Here is a 21,031-nt window from a genome sequence, read left to right on the forward strand (position 1 = left end):
AAGAAACAGAGCTTTATACCGACACTCAAATTTGTCAGAAGGTCGTCCGAAGAACTTGAAGACATTTGTGAATAAGATAGATTTGTGTCTTAAGGACTTTATTGAAACATAAACTAGGATTAGCTCAAAAGAGCTTTATTGAAAGACTAAGAATGCAAAGAAAGGAAGAAGCTTGTGTTGCCTTCAAGGGATATAAAAGATAGTTTGATTCATACAATAAAAGGGAAAGGACTACTCTTTTACAACAGCATCGGCTAGAGGACTCAAATTCTTCTTCAGATGAAGCTAGCTTGGATCTAGAAAATACGAAAAGTTTGTAGCTTTTGTGGTTGAGGTTGGTAGTATGCTGGAAGGTGGTGAGAATAAAACCCATAGAGCCAAGGATTTACTCCCTGGTTGCTCTGATACCATGAAGACATTTGTGAATAAGATAGATTTGTGTCTTAAGTACTTTATTGAAACATAAACTAGGATTAGCTCAAAAGAGCTTTATTGAAACACTAAGACCATCTCTATTGTATTCCCCTATTTTTACCTCTAAAATAGAGCAGTTTTTCTCCAATGTATTTTTCTATTTTTGTCTCTATAAAAAAATATTCTCGAAAGATTCTATTTTAATTTTACAAAAGATACATTTTGTTTATAAAAGTTGATAACTAACCCTATTTATTTTTAACTTTTAAAATATTTTCATAAATTTATGAATTTTTTTAAACTAAAGTTTTGTTAAAAGACTATTATGTAAATAAAAAATGTTATTATACTCCTACAAAAGCTGTATTTCTCTATAAATATAATTATTTTGGTTACAACTATAAAAATTTAAAAGTTAAAGGACTATTTTGAAAATAAAAAAGTATGACTCTATAATAGAGGAATGCTATTTTTTCCTCTATAAATAGATGAAAAAATAGCAATCTCTATTTTAGAGGTGGAAATAAAGATGGGATGGAGCACTTTTACCTTTATTATAGCATATAGAGGTGAAAATAGCTAGGGATTGAAGATGCTCTAAGAATCTAAAGAAAGGAAGAAGCTTGTGTTGCCTTCAAGAGATATAAAAGATAGTTTGATTCATACAATAAAAGGGAAAGGGCTAATCTTTTACAGCAGCCAAAGTTGCATAAATGATATCTCATTACACATATTTATATGGTAACTCTCTAGCAATAACCCTAGATACAATGAGCTAATGGGCTTGGGCTTGAACTCTCTAATAGAACTCATCTCCGATAATTTTCCGAGAAATGTCAATAAGTAGGAGTTTGGGTCTCGAAAATAACAGGACGTCGGCACCTTGTCGGAAACTATCGAGAAAACGCGTTCTCGGAAAATTCATTGCTACCAGTTGTCCGTAGTTACAGACTATGTTCCGACAATTTTTTAAAATTTAATTTAAAAAAATAAATGCCAAAATAACGGAAAATTTAAATAAAATAGAAATAATATAAAACATGGAATATTACCCAAATATTAATTACATAAAAATTTAAGATAAACATAAAATTATGTTTTCTCAAAAAAAAAAATTATAATAAAGCTAAATCTACAATGTTGTTAAAAAGGAAGCTAAATTTACAATGGCGGTGAAAGATTCTACTGATTAGTGGCGGTGGTTTATAAAATAGCGACGGTGGTGTTGATAGAAGAAACGACGCTGTAGTGGCTGTCGAAGAAGCGGCGACTAGCGAGTGTGGTGGCCGTGGTAGAAGCGGCGACTGGCGAGTGTGGTGGCCGTGGAAGAAGCGGCAACGGTGGTGGCATGTAAGAAATGGCGATGGTGGTGGCCGTGAAAGAAGCGGCGACGGTGGTGGCATGAAAGAAACGGCTACGGTGGTGGCCGCTGAAGAACGCGTAGTATCAGAATCCGAAACAGCAGTTATCTTTTACAGAAAAATGAAGCAGATCTGGAAAATAAAACATGCAAATCTAAGTAAAAGAGATAGTAGGAACAGAAGAGAAGCAGAAGATGTAAAGAAAAAGAACTAGAGAGAAGATTAGAGAAGTTAAGAAAAAAATAGATTGATTTTTAAAAAATCTGAGAAGATTGTAGAAGAAGAGAAGTAAAGATTTATGTGACAAAAAAAAAAGAGAAGAAAAGTAAAGATAAAAGACAGAGATGTAAAGATAAACAATGGAAAAGATCGATAAAAGAATATGAATGGTTGTAAAAAATCATACTAGTAACTAATTAATTGGCAAAATTAATAAAAAATGATAAAAGTTGATAAATTTTAAAATAATAAATGGTTCCGATGAATTCTTAACTACATTATGACGCTGTACCGATGAAACAATATTGTTATCGGTATATATAATTTGCCGAGAAACTTCCGAGAACAGCCTTCCGTTAAGAGCACCATTAACCCTAACACTCCATTTGGGGTAAAAAAGAAAGAAAAAAAACGAACCAATCGCGAGCCGTCACGTGTCAGTGAGGCCCGCGAAACAGTACAAGACTCGACGCTTGATCAGGCATCTTTGACATCGCTTCTTCCTCTCTTGCGGTGGAGCCCACTCCTTAGCACTCCCCTAAGCCCCCGCGTTAATCATGCCCTTAACTCCCGACAAAATCTCTATATCGGAATTTACCGATCAGTTACCGACAAAATTTGTGTATCATCGATATATTATCAATATTTCATTGCTATTTTTTCCGATAACAGAAATACTCAGAAAGTTTTGTCGGAGTATGGATAGTTTTTTTGTAGTGAAATGCACCCCGCTATTTTTTTATCCCATGATTTATACTGTAATATATATATCAAAAAATTATTATGACTAGCAAAGAATTTATTCCTACCTCAGCCGCTAAGAGCACCTTCAATGGTGTTCTCGGTGGTTCGGAATCATAGGTAAACTTTTTAGAATTTTTTATTATTATTTTTTTTGTCCGTTTAAAAAAAAAAATTTAAAACGGAACTAATCGCGGATCGCCACGTGTTGTGGAACCCGCGAATAGTGTAAGGATTCACTAATAATCAGTCCTTAATTAAAGATTTTAAGTATCCAATCCTTGACAAAATGTAAGCTCCACCAAATATCTTAATATTATTTTGCTAAAGATTCTAGTCTAAAATCTTTCATTGGATGTGCTCTAATGGTGGGCAAGTATCATGGTCCTAATGATGATTATCATAGGATCACACAGAGAAGAGGAGTATCAATCAAGAAAGAAATACTTTACCCTTATCCCTTGCCCGATTTTGCCGGCGTTTGAGACTTTTCACGTTCGACGGTCATCTCTTTTTCTTTTAAACATATAAACGAAGTTGCACGAGATCGACTTGGTCAATGCCACCAAAGCCTCTCTCATAAACCAACAGAAAACTCATAAAGTCGTAACTTTCGAGAAACCACACTGCGTTTTAAATGTTAGAAACCAGTTGTAACTTTAAGCTTTCAATGATTACACGCATGCGTTTCTCTTGCGCGAGCCTTTGATCTTAATGCTTTTTATAATAAATACTTCCACCGTTCCTTAAAATTACATATTCTAGAAAAAAATTTTGTTTCAAAAAAATCTATATTTTATATTTTCAATACATATTTTATTAACTAATTGCAAATTTCAAAAAGCTTAATTGCACTAGTTAAATTTTTATTGGTTTAAAATTATGGAAAAAAAATAAACACAAAAAACTATGCAAATTTAATATGTTTTATTAAGATGCGTAAAAAATGTAGAATATATAACTTTAAGAAACAGATAGAGTAATTAACTTCATATGAAGTTACGTTAGTGATTACGTAGACACGCGGAATAGGTGTCCAAATCTTCCTTTTGGAGTAATAGTCTAATCACATTTTATAATATTGTAAGCGGAATTGTGTATCTTATTTTTATCCTTATATCTTATTACATTTCAAACGCACGAAACATTTTTCCTGTGCATTTACTTTTATAAAGAACCAACAGGCAAATAACATCATCGGACAATCTTTAACAAACAGCAACAACAAACAAAAAAAAACAGAAAAATGTCAGAATATCTCTCCGAAGAACTAGCCGTCGAAATTCTCGCGAGGCTAACCATAAAGGAACTTGCTCGATTCAGATGCGTCTGCAAGACATGGAGAAACATTATCGACAGCCGTGGCTTTACCGAAAGGCACCGTGACATTTCTCCGGTGAAGTTTGTGTCGTTCTACGACAAGGGTTTCTACTTGCTTGACATGGAAGACAAGCATCCGGTTATAGAAACACCTCGTAAGCTTGATTTCCCTTTGGATCATCAGTCGATGATCGATGAATCCACATCTGTGCTTCATTGTGATGGGACGTTATGCGTGACCTTAAAGAATCACTCTTTATTGGTTTGGAATCCATCTTCCAAGCGGTTCAAGATCGTACCAAATCCCGGTATATATCGAGATTCAAATATCCTTGGTTTCGGTTATGATCCGGTTTCCAACGATTACAAAATCGTAACGTTTATCGACCAGCTTGGTTCTTCCACGGCGCATGTTTTCGAGTTCAGAACCGGTTGTTGGAGAGAGAGCGTACGGATTCCTTATCCTGATTGGTATTACAGAGAGAGAATTGGTGCATTCTTGGATCAGTCCCTCTATTGGATTGCGTACCGGTCTAATGTTGACCGGTTCATCCTATGCTTTAATCTCTCGACCCATGAATACCGGAAATTATCTCTCCCGGTTTACAATCAAGGTGTCACGTGTTCTTGGTTAGGCGTTACAAGTCAGAAACTTTGCATTACAGAGGATGTATCATGCGAGCAGAAGATTTGGACTTCGGTTATGGAGAAAACCGGGTTATGGAACAAGATTGCAAGCCTTTCAATGTCGAATTTGATCTCTATACAAGACCATATCTGCGATTATCAAGTAGAGTTCGTGTCGTTTACGAAAAAGAACGATATTGTCGTAACATTCAGTGGGGACTGCGATAATGTCGAGATGGAAGCTGAAAAACGTGTGAAGATAAAGGTGTTCTTATACAAAACCGGTGACAATACATTTCAACAAGTCCGGTTCTGTAACTCTTTAGCCGGGTTTAGGTTTCTCAGTGAATATGTGGAGTCTCCTGTGATTACTGATCACATATTTATTTGAAACAAAGAAAATTTAACTTTAGATTTGTACTTATTATTTTTGTCGCAAAAATAAACTAAATGATAACCTGCGCGCATGTGAATTTTTATAATAATGATTGTTCACTAAATTTATTTTAATATTTTGTAATACTACAATCTTTATCGATTTTAAAATGACGAATACAAATGTTAATCTCTTAAATGTCTCATCATTGTTGAAGAGTTAACGTATTACGCTCACTTTAATTATTTTTAAGACTTGATATGCACAAAAGAAAATTAAGTTTTGCGGCTGACACAAATCACCAAAACCAAATAGCCAACATATATTGTATAATGACGAAAGGGGATTAGGTTTTCTGCTCTCGATTTTTTTACTATTGACTCTGCATAAGTGATTTTATTTTCTACCTCTATAAAATTGTGTTTTCGTTCTCGTCTCTGTATCATTGATATGAATTTAGTTTCTTCTTTAACTTCTTCTATGAATTCGGTGAATTACATAAGTGTCAATTTAAAAAGATGGACATGTGTAAAAATTAGTTTCACTTTAGATACATATATATAAGACTCAAAATTTTGAAGAAAATCACCGACAAACTCTATTAACAGGTTAGTGTTCAAATCTAATATATCAAGCTGTTATAGAATATAAGTGCAGACTCAAAATATAAATGTATGTCTAGTATATATTCACCAATTCGGTCTAAAAATCATCTAATTCTATAATAACAAAACAAATTACTTATTTTATTAGCCTACGCTTTTGAGGTTTAGTTACTTAATAGTATATATATAAAAAAATATATATAATAATTTACCATTTTAGTATATGTAAACTATGTATAAACTAAGAACTTTTTGATTTATTAAATGATAAACCAGAAAATTTATAATAAATAGATAAAATCTCTCATTCTTACAATTATAATAGTTAGATAGGGTATTAGGGAGAAAAAAATATTAGACGAATAATCAAATCTCTCATTCTTCGAACAAACTCAAAAAGAGGTGATTGGAATCTTTTCATGATATTTCATTAAAAGTTTTTTAGGAATAAAAATCAAGACTAAATTACTTAATCTGAATGAAATAATATATATATATAGTGCTTCCAATATTAAAAATCACTTCAATTTGAAGAAGTGTGTTTCTGAGATTGTGAGGATCAAATAAGATATTAGAAACCACCTATTTAAAAAATAATTTGTATGCATAAAAATATATACATTAGAGTAATCACATAAATCAAAAGCAATACTTTTTTGTTAATTTACAATCACGTTTTTGGTAAATAAATCAAACCAATAATTTTATTTACTTTAGATGGTATAAATTAAACTTTAGTGATATTGACATAAATACATAGTATATTTTAATATAAATATTTATTATTGATACTTCCTATTCATATGATTTTTAAAATTTTGTATACTTTCTGTAACAAAAATTTAAACCGTTAATCACAAAAAATTTAATGTGAGATTTTTCAATACAAATTTAAAAATTAAAATATTAAGATCCTAATAATTTCTCACTGCAAATTTTGACATTAACATATTTTTATATAGTATATAATTTATTTAAAATGATATATATATATATGAATATCTATTAATGAGACTTCATGTTCATACAATTTATTAGGGCTGGATATTTTATCCGATACCCAAATCCGTATTTGAATCCGATCCGAAGATCTGAACCGAAGTAGCAGAATATCCTAACGGTTATTGAATTCGAAGAGATTGGATATCCGAACCTAACCAGATAATATCCTAACCCGAATGGATATCCGAAGATAATCAAAAATAAGTATACTTAACCCTATATTTCTAGTTTACTTCTCTTATTTTATTCAAAATATTTATATTAATGATGCACATTGCTCAAAATTAGATAAAAAAAATATATATATATATATATAATTATGGACAAAATCATTTAATACTCAGTTAAAATACATAGCAAGCTCTTGTTTCTTGCATTAACAAAAGTTGCATCTAAAATTTTAAAACAACAATTAAATTAGTGTCTTTCTATTTTTAAAGTTTTATCTCCAAACCTATTAATAGTTTAATCTTTTAAAAATTAGAAAACTAATTAATTTAAAAGTATATTTTAAATACAAAAAAAACTTTAATAATGAATAATTTATTTATTTTTTCTTCAAAATTTAAATATCCAAACCCGACCCAAAATATTCGAAACCGGACTTAAAATACCCGAACTCGACCTGTAGTATAGAAATACCTGAACGGTTTTTATACGTCTATACTGAAATACCCGAAAATTCAAAATACCCTATACAAACCTATTGCATTCAAGATAAAGAAAATACTTATAAAGGCCAAGCCCAATGTTTTGTTTTATTTCAAAATGAAGACGAAAAGAGTTACAATGCCCAAGCCCAGTGCTTTTGTGGTGAAACCCAATCAACACAATAAAACTATTTTTGAACGAAGTAGGTAGGCATCATTATCTTGTGAGTAAAGATTTGACCAATGAGCTTTGTGTTGCATTACACGGATAAATCGTATCATCATGGCAACTAGAGAAACTTATACTTCTACGTATATACAAAGTTGCTTCAAATGGTGACCGGTCCAATTAAAAGAGCCAAGCATGCAAACCGGTTTCATTTGAGTACACACTGGCTAAATATATATGTGACACCCGTAACTTTCGAAATAGTAAAAATACTTCGATAAATACAAATATCTGAAATATCCATATATAAATATTTGAAAGTCCACATCCACGCATAAATTCCATAATATAAAATAAAATCCGAAACATAAGGTACGACATAAACCAAGAATCCAAAATACGAAATACCATAAACGATAAAAGTCCAAAGGCCTAGAGGCCCGATAACGATAAAAGCGATAAAACGATAGAAGCCCAAAAGCCCAATAGCACCGGTCCGAAAAATCACTCCTGCTCGTCGGTCTCACCTGAAAGGGGGAAATAAGGAGGGGTGAGCGACAGGGGAATCGCCCAGTGAGGTATGGGATGCTAAACCGCAAACCACTGACTCAGTTCATAGCACTACAACTATGTAGGCCTAGCTCTAGCATGAGACAATCACGGTGCCTATTACACCACACAGAACAATCACATATGTCTAGTGGACTAGACATGATACAACCAATGCGATAATAACATATCACATTTCCTCATAAGGATATAAATATATATACTTTACAGGCGTCGCTAGCACAGTAGTCCACACTGCACCCCGCAAATCTCTAAGGCGTCGTAAGTACAAACGTCTCTGTACCCCCGCAAATCTCCACAAACATGGCAGCCAGTGCAAACGTCTCTGCACCCCGCAAAACTCCTCAAACATAGGCAGCCAGTGCAAACGTCTCTGCACCCCGCAAATCTCCAAAACATGGACTCGTATATATATACATATATATAACAATTCTTAACATCAATCATTTCAATCAACCGTTGAATCCTCTATTATCCTATTTCCGGTTTAACAATCAATAATAATAATAAACAAGCAAGACTCTCAAACACACTCGATTCACAGAGACGGATCATGTTTCGAAACTAAACTTTCCATAATGGTAGTACTAAACTAGCTCGGGATTTAACGGAGTAGCCCTCACCTTAGCAATGAAGAGAAGTGGTATATATGAACTCCAGCTGCTCAAATGGACTCCAAATCTGAAATCAGATCGAAATTTCGAGTCAGAACGCCTTTCGAACGGTTTAAAACGGATATTTACGGAAAAGTCAACCCGCTGGTCAAAAATCAATTATTTAATTAATTATTAATTAATTTAATCCGGTTTATCCTAACCGATTTCCAATTGATTTAAACCGACCGGTTTAGCCTAACCGAATTGAAATCAATTTAAACCGGCTAACCAACCGGTTAACCGAGTCAACCGAGTTGACTCACCGGGTCGACTCGGCCGAGTTGGCGAGTCGCCGGCGAGTCACCGGTGTCGGTCACCAGCGGCGACGGCGGAGCTACGGCGGCGGCTTACCGGTAAGTTGGCCGGCGGCGACGGCGGAGCTGCGACGGAGGACGGTGGTCCTGCGGCGGCGCGTGGAACTCACGCGCGCGTAGAGGCGAAACTTCCGGAAGCGCGTACGGCTTCGTCCGGGCTCCGATCGCGACGTGGTTGGTGTCTACGGCTTCGTCTTGACGAGAGGAACACGATGATGGCTTTGGATGCACGATTTACTAAAATGACCGAAACATAACTCAAAACATGGCGGTTTCCGGTTACCTCGAGCTGCGGTTGATGGTGATGACGAGCTTGACGACGTCCTGGCGTGCGGTGGCTCCGGCGAGGACTCTTGGTGAGATTTCTCTCTCTCTCTCTCTCTCTCTCTCTCTCTCTCTCTCTCTCTCTCTCTCTCTCTCTCTCTCTCTCTCTCTCTCTCTCTCTCTCTCTCTCTCTCTCTCTCTCTTTCTTTCTCTCTTTTTAAAGAAAACAAATGTGGCCTTTGGGGAGTATAAGGGTTGGGGTCATTACAATTCTCCCCCACTTACAAGGAATTCGTCCTCGAATTCAATTTATAAGCTGACATGCCCAATGTCCCGGAAAAGCTCCGGATAATCAATCCTCATCTGGGGCTCGGACTCCCAAGTCTCTTCCTGAATACCATCTCTCTCCCATCGAACTTTGACCAACATAGTCATCATACCATCATCTGCTCTCACTTGGCGATCCAGTAGCTCTACTGGATGACACGGCGCACGCAAATTCCTACCAAGGTCACTGGGCGGCTGCTGAAAAATGAGCTCTGGTTCTCTCACGACTTTCCTCAAAACCGAAACATGAAACACGTCATGGAAATCTGATAACTCTTCGGATAAATCCAATCGGTAAGCAACTGCTCCAATTCGCTCCAAAATGGGATATGGTCCCATATATCTCGGTTTAAGCTTCTTCAGCTTCCGAGTCTTAGATCCTCCCTGAAATGTCCTCATTTTCAGGTATACCAGGTCGCCAACCTGGAACTCCAAATCTTTACGCCGCTTATCTGCATAACTCTTCTGACGGTCATGGGCTTCCCTAAGCCGTATCTTAAGCATCTCAACCTGCTCAACTGTCTCTTGAACCATTGCAGGTTCTATCTCACGTCGCTCCCCCACTTCGGTCCAACAAAGCAGTGTGCGACAAGGCCTACCATAAAGGGCCTCATATGGCGCCATCTTAATGCTCGAGTGATAACTATTATTGTAGGCAAACTCCGTTAGGGGTAGGTACTTTGCCCAACTCCCTTCCCAATCCAAAACACAAACTCTAAGCATATCCTCCAAAGTCTGAATCGTCCTCTCTGACTGACCGTCTGTCTGCGGGTGATAAGCCGTACTCATATGCACTTTCGTCCCAAGCGCCTTCTGGAAGGCTCTCCAAAATTCGGACGTAAACTTTGTATCTCGATCTGATACAATGCTGACAGGAACTCCATGCAATCTCACAATCTCGTTGATGTAAGTCTGTGCTAACTGATCAGCTCTGTCTGTCTTCTTAATAGTTAGAAAATGGGATGACTTGGTAAGTCTATCCACGATTACCCAGATGGCATTCTTTCCTCCTAAGGTGGTTGGCAACCCCGTCACAAAATCCATAGTTACCATGTCCCATTTCCACTCTGGCAATGGCAGGTTCTGCAATAACCCGCTAGGTACCTGATGCTCGGCCTTGACCATCTGACACGTCTGACACTGCGATATAAATGAAGCAACATCCCTCTTCATGCCAGGCCAATGATAATAACGCTTGAGATCCTTGTACATCTTGGTGTTCCCTGGATGAATAGAGAAACGCGAGTGGTGTGCCTGCTGCAAGATTTCCTTTTTTAACAACTCATCATTAGGCACACAAACCCGGTTCCGATACATGAACATCCCACTCGAAGCTGTATGATATCCAATACTCTCAATCTCGATCTGCTTACACAAAGCCTTATCAGCATCCTGAGCCTTACGCACTTTCCATAACAAATCTGCTTGCTCCACAGCCTCGAGGCCAACTGCCTCACCTTCCACGGTAGTGGCACACAATCTGAGACTAGCAAGTGTCCTAGTAAACTCTTGAATTTCCTTGGTTCCTGAAACATCGCTCCTGCGCCTGCTCAAGGCATCTACTACCTGATTAGCTTTTCCCGGATGATAAGCAATATCCAGGTTGTAGTCTGCTAACAACTCAACCCACCTACGCTGCCTCAAATTCAAATCCGCCTGAGTGAAGATATATTTCAAACTCTTATGGTCCGTGAAGATCTTCACCTTCTCCCCATATAAATATGATCTCCAGATCTTCAGTGCAAATACAACTGCTGCTAACTCCAAATCATGCGTAGGATAGTTGACCTCGTGAGGCCTCAACTGACGTGATGCATATGCAATGACCTGACCTTCCTGCATCAATACACATCCTAAACCAGTGTCTGACGCATTAGTGTAAACCTCATATGGTATCCCTGGCCTCGGGAGTACCAAAACGGGCGCATGGGTCAGCTGTCGCTTCAACTTAGTGAAACTCCTCGAGCAATCGTCTGACCAATCAAACTTGACGTCTCTGCCCGTCAGCTTCGTCATTGGCTTTGAAATGCTAGCAAAACTCTTGACGTACTTCCTGTAGTACCCCGCCAAACCGAGAAAACTGCGGATCTCCGTAGCATTCTTTGGCGTCGGCCACTCTGAAATGGCGGTAATCTTCTCCTGATCTACGGCAACTCCTGCTTCTGAAATCACATGGCCCAAAAATCCAATCTTCCTCTGCCAAAAGCTACACTTACTCAGCTTGGCAAACAACTGGTGTTCCCGAAGCTTATCCAGCACAATCCTCAAATGCTCAGCATGCTCTTCTCTACTCCGAGAATAAACCAAAATGTCGTCGATGAAAACGATCACACACTTATCCAAGTGCTCCCGAAACACATCATTCATAAGCTTCATGAACGCTGCCGGTGCGTTCGTCAATCCAAATGGCATCACCACAAACTCATAATGCCCATAGCGTGTACGGAAAGCTGTCTTCCGCACATCTCCATCAGCTATCGCAATCTGGTGGTATCCCGATGCCAAATCAATCTTAGAGAACCAAGAAGCTCCCTGCAACTGGTCTAACAACTCGTCAATACGCGGAAGCGGGTACTTATTCTTGATGGTCACTTTGTTCAGACCTCTATAGTCGATACAAAGTCTGAAACTCCCATCTTTCTTTTTCACGAACAACACTGGTGCTCCCCACGGTGAAGTACTCGGCCTGATAAATCCCTTATCCGACAACTCTTCCAACTGCTTCTTTAATTCTGCCATCTCAGCTGGTGCAAGGCGGTATGGGGCTCGTGAAACTGGTGCTGCTCCTGGCTCCACCTCGATCGCAAGAACGTCTGCTCTAGCTGGTGGTGGCCCTTTTAAAGCCTCAAAAACGTCTTCGTACTCGGAAACCACTGGAATGTCATGCAGCTCCTGCTGATTATCCTCCTTAACCATCGAAATGGTCGCCAAAAATCCTTCTGCTCCACCCTCCAATAATTCCTCTGCACGCAACATGGAGACAATAGGAATTTCCCGCTTTGCCTGAAAGCCTTCGTAAATGATCTTCCCTTTTGCTCTAGGGATATTAACCCTTGCTTTCGGACTATCCAAGACAACTCGATGTCGCGACAACCAATCCATTCCAAGTATAACATCGTAGCAGCTCATCTTCAGCTCCGTCAAATCTCCGAGCAACTCAACTCCTCCAAGAATAACTGGTACATTGCGATGGACGCCGACTGCTCCCAATCTCTCAGTGCCGGCAGTCTGAATCTTCTTAGCCTTCGGTTCGAATACACCCCGAAAAGGCCAAGACTGGGCTAAGCGTGGACTCACAAAACTATGAGAGGCTCCCGTGTCGAATAAGGTGTGAGCTGACTTTCCTCCAAACGAAACCGATCCTACACAAGATTTTGCTAACTACACATGGCATCCACAAACCAAATTACTCAAACACAACAAGTATGAAAAAGTCACATACCCGCTATCGGCTCAGCTCCCTGGGGATCTCCAACTGCAAAGACCCGTGGAGCGATGGCTGGACGCTTCGGTTGTGGTGGAAGCACTGCATTGCCTCTCCTCGGACAATCTCTGTAGATGTGACCCGGCTGGTTGCAGCCGTAACAGTTCCTCGCTGCCACTGCTTGTGCTACTGCTGCTGCTGGTGTTGCAACTTGAGTTCGGGGTGGCTTCCTACAGTTCTTCGCAAGATGCCCAAACTGATCGCAATTATAGCACTGGAAACATTCCCCAAAATGGTGGCGACGACAACGCCCACAACGGGGTGCTCCAGTCTGCTCTTAAGGCCTCTTCTGCGACCCCGAAGCCCCTCCTGCCTTAGGCTGAACTGCTTTGGAGAACTTCTGCTCCTCACCCATACATTTCTCCTGCACAGCCGCCTTCTCTACCAGATCCTCCAAACTGGTGTAGGTAACCACACTGCACCTACCACGAAGCTCTACTCGCATCCCATCTAAGAACCTCCTGATCAGATCCTCCTCATCTATGTTGTTACCCACAAATCTGCGGAGTTTGTTAAACTCCCGCTCATACTCCCTGACAGACTTTGCACCCTGCCTCAAATGCTCGAAATCATTCTTCTTCTCATGCAAAGTTTCCCTCGGAAAATACTTCTTGTTGAACGCATAAAGAAAATCATCATATGTCAGCTCGCCACGGTGCATCAATCTCACTCCATCCCACCAGATTGATGCATCTCCGCGCAAATACAACTCAGCGATGTTTAGCTTGAGCCTTGGTGGGCACGAGATGGTCTTCAAACACTTATCCAAACTGTGCTTCCAATCGTGAGCAACTGTAGGTTCCGTCGTTCCAGTGAAATGCTCCAAACTCACATACTTCATCTGTCCCAACACCCTGATAAATGTCTCATCAACCTCGGGCACCTGAACTGGGAAAGCAGGTGGCGGCGGTGGAACCTGAAAAACTCCTGGAACCGGCTGAACAGGAACCTGAGGGTACTGTTGGACTGGAGCCGGCTGATGTGGAACCTGATGATAATGCTGAACCTGAACTGGTGGAGCCTGCTGCATGCGAATCTGCGGACCCTGCTGCACTGCAGCCATCTGTCTGGCAATCTCCTGAGCAGCTACTCGGGCAGCCTCCTGGGCAGCTTGCTGGACTGCCTCCTGTGCAGCCTGCCTAGCGGCATCCTGAACCATCTGTCTCAAAGCATCCTGATCAATAGGCGGAGCCGCCTGCTGCTGAACTGCGGGCTGGACATGCTCATCCTCAAGCTCTCTAGCAACTCTGGCGGTCTGAGTACGAACAACTCTCTTCATGGGCGCCATCTGAAAGAGAAGCGAAAAAGTTAACTTATGCCGATCTCTGGATACCAACATTTAAGAAGGAGTGATACCGAACGGAAAAGTGCTATTTATTTTCATTTTTCAAAATTCCCAAATCCCCGAATATATTTTGAAATCGTCTAAAATCGTTTAAACAGAATAAAACCAAATAAACCAAGGTCTCCAAAATCGCCATCCCGGGTCGGAGTCGGGACGGAACCCGCTCTGATACCAAAATGTGACACCCGTCACTTTCGAAATAGTAAAAATACTTCGATAAATACAAATATCTGAAATATCCATATATAAATATTTGAAAGTCCACATCCACGCATGAATTCCATAATATAAAATAAAATCCGAAACATAAGGTACGACATAAACCGAGAATCCAAAATACGAAATACCATAAACGATAAAAGTCCAAAGGCCTAGAGGCCCGATAACGATAAAAGCGATAAAACGATAGAAGCCCAAAAGCCCAATAGCACCGGTCCGAAAAATCACTCCTGCTCGTCGGTCTCACTTGAAAGGGGGAAATAAGGAGGGGTGAGCGACAGGGGAATCGTCCAGTGAGGTATGGGATGCTAAACCGCAAACCACTGACTCAGTTCATAGCACTACAACTATGTAGGCCTAGCTCTAGCATGAGACAATCACGGTGCCTATTACACCACACAGAACAATCACATATGTCTAGTGGACTAGACATGATACAACCAATGCGATAATAGCATATCACATTTCCTCATAAGGATATAAATATATATACTTTACAGGCGTCGCTAGCACAGTAGTTCACACTGCACCCCGCAAATCTCTAAGGCATCGTAAGTACAAAAGTCTCTGTACCCCCGCAAATCTCCACAAACATGGCAGCCAGTGCAAACGTCTCTGCACCCCGCAAAACTCCTCAAACATAGGCAGCCAGTGCAAACGTCTCTGCACCCCGCAAATCTCCAAAACATGGACTCGTATATATATACATATATATAACAATTCTTAACATCAATCATTTCAATCAACCGTTGAATTCTCTATTATCCTATTTCCGGTTTAACAATCAATAATAATAATAAACAAGCAAGACTCTCAAACACACTCGATTCACAGAGACGGATCATGTTTCGAAACTAAACTTTCCATAACGGTAGTACTAAACTAGCTCGGGATTTAACGGAGTAGCCCTCACCTTAGCAATGAAGAGAAGTGGTATATATGAACTCCAGCTGCTCAAATGGACTCCAAATCTGAGTTGACTCACCGAGTTGACTCACCGGGTCGACTCGGCCGAGTTGGCGAGTCGCCGGCGAGTCACCGGTGTCGGTCACCGGCGGCGACGGCGGAGCTACGGCGGCGGCTTACCGGTAAGTTGGCCGGCGGCGACGGCGGAGCTGCGGCGGAAGACGGTGGTCCGGCGGCGGCGCGTGGAACTCACGCGCGCGCAGAGGCAAAACTTATGGAAGCGCGTACGGCTTCGTCCGGGCTCCGATCGCGACGCGGTTGGTGTCTACGGCTTCGTCTTGACGAGAGGAACACGATGATGGCCTTGGATGCACGAGATTCACTACGGTTAGAAAGTTATGATCGATTTACTAAAACGACCGAAACATAACTCAAAACATGGCGGTTTCCGGTTACCTCGAGCTGCGGTTGATGGTGATGACGAGCTTGACGACGTCCTGGCGTGCGGTGGCTCCGGCGAGGACTTTTGGTGAGCTTTCTCTCTCTCACTCTCTCTCTTTTTTTCTCTTTTTTTAAAGAAAACAAATGTGGCCTTTGGGGAGTATAAGAGTTGGAGTCATTACAATATAACTCAAACCCGGTTCGGTCTATATTTGGTCCCTGTTAGATGCAACTGCAAGAAAAAAAAAATATAACTCAAACCCGGTTCGGTCTATACTTGTGGTTTGGTTCATCGTTAATTACTCGGAGACGTCACTTTCTTTTAACACATTAACTTCACGATTAGAACAAATATAAAAATGGAAAGAGTAGGGATGATGAACAACAGCAGCAACGGCCAATCACTGTGGCACTCCTCATCTCAGTCCCCCAAAACTCCCACCACCATGCTCGATCGCGCCCTCTCCTCTCGCCGTCCTCACTCCGACGCCGATCTCCCCGACTCCGGCGAATCCGGCACCGACGAATCCAAGACCAAGCGCCCTCACGTCTACCTCCTCGCCTCCAATTTCGTCTCCCGGATCGGACACCAGTGGCTGCCTTGCCTCATCATCGCTCTCCTCTTCCTCGTCCTCCTCTTCCTCACCTCCCTGGCTTTCCACTCTAGCAGCTTCGTCTGCGTCTCCCGCTTCGATCCCGCCGCTCGGATCGGGTTCTTCGGTTTCGACGGGCTCGAATCGGACTTTGGAGCCCTAGGTGTTCCTTGGTGTAAGCACCTCCAGATCTCTCTCTCTTATCTGCGTTTGACACATTGTGCATTGGTTGTTATCTGTATAGGAGTGTGGATCTTGCATTGGCGAGATTTGATTTTACATAGTCAGCATGTGATCTTGCGTACTACTTGAATCATTATATTAAGTAATGTGAAATTCGATTTGGTGGCAGTGGTTAAGAGCAATTGATTGTTTAATCTCTGAGTAGTAGTGGCTGTGATGGCAGGACTGAATCAATTACAGAATCAGGGACTGTGTAGTGGAACTTGTTGAGAATAACCATTTATTACTATTTAGTTACGAGTTTTAATATTGTGAGATATATCTATGTTGTTGTTCTTGATCTCTCTGTTGCAAGCCTGTATCAGTTACAGAGTCATGGATTTGTCTAGTGAAACTAGTAGAGAAGATCCATTAACTATTTGTTCTTCTACATCTCCTTGTTGCTTTAGTGGAAGAGGACTTTGAGGGTGTTATGTCAAGCCTCAAGCCTGTATTGTGTAGTGAATCTAGTAGAGAAGAACCATTACGACTCTTAGTACAGTTTAAATTTACGGGTTCTGAGATGAGATAGCTATGTTGTTCTTCTCGATCTCCTTGTTAAACTCTTAGTACAGTTTAATTGAAGTTTGTTATGGTATGGACGTATTTAAATCTTTTCCTTGGCAAAAGGCAGATCGAAACATGGAAAAGAAGTTGAGTGGACCTCCAAGGATTTACTCAAGGCTCTTGAAGAGTTTGTACCCATATACGAAACACGACCTATAAAGAACAATATGCATGGGATGGGTTTTGATCACAGCTTTGGGCTATGGTTCATGGCGCGTTGGCTAAAGCCAGAGCTGATGATCGAGAGCGGCGCTTTTAAGGGGCATTCCACTTGGGTTATGCGGCAAGCGATGCCAGATACACCGATTATCTCACTGACCCCAAGACACCCCGAGAAGTACTTGAAGAAGGGACCTGCCTATGTGGATGGAAACTGCACGTACTTTGCAGGCAAAGATTTTGTTGATTTTGGAAGTGTGGATTGGAAGAATGTGTTGAAGAAACACGGAGTAAAAGATCTCAACCGTGTTCTTGTCTTCTTCGATGATCATCAGAATGAACTCAAAAGGTAGTTTCTCCCTTTCTTCATTTCTTCTTCTCTTACCCTTATTGCATAAGCGAAGGACTCACTGGTTTGATCTGATATACTACCAAGAGTAGGATAAAGCAGGCACTGAAGGCAGGTTTCCAACATCTCATATTCGAGGATAACTACGATACAGGAACCGGGGATCACTATTCTCTGAGACAGATATGTGATCAGTCATATATAAAAGGTGGGTTCTGTAAAGTTCACACATTTAGATACAAAAGTTTGGTTCTTTTTCCTTTCTCTCATATGATTCGTTTGTTTTTCTACCCCCAGGAGGTGGTCACAGCTGTTTCAAAGACAGCGATGAAGCCAGGATCAGATCAAACAGGAAGAAGTTCTGGGAGAAAGCAGTTGATACAGAGGAACTCTGTGGACCAGGTGAAACATGGTGGGGAGTGCGAGGAGAAATGAGAGATGACTTTAACCACTCAAACACACAAATCTCATATAATCAGCATTTTCAGAACAGCCGATACGTTGAATCGATTCTTGATGTCTACTGGGAGCTACCTCCGGTTGCAGGACCTTCATTGACACATCAATCGCGATACGACCCTGCTCGTTCGACTCCACCGGTGGTAGCAGATGGGAGGCGCCGTTTGTTCCAAAGAATCGGATTAGGTCGGCTGGATAAGTCTGTGTTCAATGGATATACTCAAATGGTTTACCTTCAGATATCCAAACCCGGGTCATAGAGATTGTTTGATGCCTGCAAAAGAAGAGCGACTCCTTTTTTTCTTACATTCCTTAGCTTCTCTTACAAAGTTACAACTAGAACTAAAGTTTGTTGCTATTCCCACTGTGCTTTTCGTGTAAAAGTTTCTTGGTCACGGTTGTTATGGTACTTCAGCCTGGTTTAAATTTAAAATAGGCAAGAAAAATCTGTCCGGTTCTTTCAGTACCAATCTGTTTACTGTAAACCGGTAAAATGTTGAGCAAACCGGAATAAAGACATGGAAAATCTTATCATCGTCTGTCTTTATGGTTGTGGGAACCATGGCAGAGAGATGGACGAACACGGCTCTACTAGTTATCGATATGCAGGTATCTATGTGCTGTACTCAGTATAGATTCTGTGTATGTGTGTTCCTCAAAGTATTGAATTGTTCTGTCCTTGTGAGCAGAATGATTTCATAGAAGAAGGTTCTGTGACGCAAGTGAAAGGCGGAAAAGCGATAGTTCGTAATGTTATCAGAGTGGTCGAACTCGCTAGGCAGCGTGGTGTTCTCGTGGTTTGGGTATTTATTTTTTTAATCTCTTGCTCGCTCTTTTGATAGCATTACCTTTGTTGTTTGGGAAGGTTTGCTGAGAGATTAAAAAAAAGTGGCAATTGATGGATTGTGCTATATGAATTTCAAATTCGTTTCTGTAGACACTAATAGTGGTCAAAGCATGGGTAAAAAGAGCTTCTTAGTTTCTGCTAGCTGGTTTTGTCTGAATGTAGGACAAAAGGTTCTTGCTTTCAGTGTCGAAGGTTAAGTTTTATGCTCAAATTTCTAGAAACTGACGATTCATGACAAGGGAACCATGTGGATTTGGTGTTTTTGTTTTCATAGGTTGTTAGAGAACACGATCCTCAAGGACGAGATGTTGAGATTTTCAGGCGTCATCACTACCGTTCTGAGAAAGTTGGACCGGTTGTTAAAGGAACCTTAGGTTCAAAGCTGGTGGATGGATTGAACATCAGAGAAGAAGAAGACTATAAGATAGTGAAGACCCGTTTCAGCGCGTTCTTTGGCACACATCTCCATTCGTTCCTTCAAACTTCAGGGGTTACCAAGTTAGTCATCGCTGGTGAGTAATGTTTTTAGAGTATAATTAGAGTCCCATCATGAATGCTTCTTCTTTACTCTCTTTGTGTGTTTTTGCAGGTGTTCAAACGCCAAATTGTATCAGGCAAACGGTATTTGATGCAGTGGAGCTGGATTATCCAGATGTAACTGTTATTGTAGATGCCACGGCTGCTGCAACACCAGAGATTCATACCGGTAATGATCTTCACTGTTGGTTGTTTTATCTTTGTGGTTTTAACAAATTTATCTTTTAGAAACTAGAATCATACAGATTTAGAAAGATGGTTGTCTTGTCACTATGTTTCTAGCAAATGACAAAAACAAACAAAGACCTTACTTATCTGCAATCATGATATTTTGTATTTTCTTTGAAAAAAGCTAGTAGTTATGATAACATTGTCGTAACATGTTTTGGAACAGCGAATATTCTGGACATGAGGAACATCGGCGTCAAGACTCCTACGTTACACGAGTGGTCTGAAGAATTTGCATGATGGATTTTCGGATGACAACATATCAACCCGTCGTCTATCTTCTTCCACCTCTTTTTCTTGTCTTTTTATATATTTGTAATCGAAAGTCTGAATGAAAATAAAGTTAAAAATATTACACTTATTATAACGCCGCCTCTTTGAGTTTGGGAGCTGTAAACGATTTAATGTATGTTTTAATAATAATAATCTATTACAATAAATTTGAGTGTTTATGATTATGTAATTTTTTCGAAAATTCTAAGAGTTGTAAACTAATGTTTCACTTTAAAAAAAAAAAGAACTAATGTTTCACTTGGCTATAACCATGACTAGTTTTACATATTATGGTTTTTTTTTTTTTTGAAAACTACATATTATGATATATGGAAAGTCATCATTGGATTAAAATTGATGATGTAGTTTTCAAAAAAATATATGTGAAAACTGCAAATCGTTTGCTAGAAAGTGATGATAATCCAATGAAAACCCTTTATAATGTGGAAAGTCATCATTGGATTAAAATTGTAAAAACTTTTTTATCAAAACATATCGTTTGCTAGAAAGTGACGATGCATTGAATTTGAAACAATAAGAGTTGTTATAAAACAATAATTGTTGCTTGAAGAAGAAAGAAACATGATTGATAATTTAAAGGAGATAAGAAAGGGAACGTGGAGAGAAGAGAGGAATGGAGGGTAATGGCTTATCCTCACCTCATTGTCCTCTCTTTTCCCTTTATTGCTTTCGCATCTTCACTTTGTAATTTCCCTCTAGTTGTGGGGTCATTCTTCATCAATCACATTATATTCTGATTTTTCCACTTATCTAATAATACCCCAGT

The 21,031-nt window shown here is 39.9% G+C and overlaps 3 protein-coding genes across 3 annotated transcripts; all 3 read left to right on the plus strand.

Moving 5' to 3' along the window:
* The first annotated feature begins 2,860 nt into the window (after window positions 1–2,860).
* LOC106399889 (putative F-box protein At3g16210) lies at window positions 2,861–5,079 on the plus strand. The gene has a single exon (XM_013840329.3). The coding sequence runs from the start codon at window positions 3,982–3,984 to the stop codon at window positions 5,071–5,073; it is 1,092 nt and encodes a 363-aa protein (XP_013695783.1). The 5' UTR covers window positions 2,861–3,981; the 3' UTR covers window positions 5,074–5,079.
* An 11,273-nt stretch (window positions 5,080–16,352) lies between these two features.
* On the plus strand, window positions 16,353–18,822 carry LOC106401312. The gene is made up of 4 exons (XM_048756987.1): window positions 16,353–16,778; window positions 17,456–17,900; window positions 17,993–18,108; window positions 18,198–18,822. The coding sequence occupies exons 1-4, from the start codon at window positions 16,370–16,372 to the stop codon at window positions 18,617–18,619; spliced, it is 1,392 nt and encodes a 463-aa protein (XP_048612944.1). The 5' UTR covers window positions 16,353–16,369; the 3' UTR covers window positions 18,620–18,822.
* LOC106401313 (probable inactive nicotinamidase At3g16190) lies at window positions 18,741–20,411 on the plus strand. Its single transcript, XM_013841809.3, has 5 exons — window positions 18,741–18,968; window positions 19,049–19,162; window positions 19,481–19,718; window positions 19,796–19,912; window positions 20,138–20,411. The coding sequence occupies exons 1-5, from the start codon at window positions 18,906–18,908 to the stop codon at window positions 20,209–20,211; spliced, it is 606 nt and encodes a 201-aa protein (XP_013697263.1). The 5' UTR covers window positions 18,741–18,905; the 3' UTR covers window positions 20,212–20,411.
* Window positions 20,412–21,031: the final 620 nt, after the last annotated feature.

Source organism: Brassica napus, chromosome C5 (genome assembly GCF_020379485.1).
Source record: "Brassica napus cultivar Da-Ae chromosome C5, Da-Ae, whole genome shotgun sequence".
Taxonomy (NCBI): Eukaryota; Viridiplantae; Streptophyta; class Magnoliopsida; order Brassicales; family Brassicaceae; genus Brassica; species Brassica napus.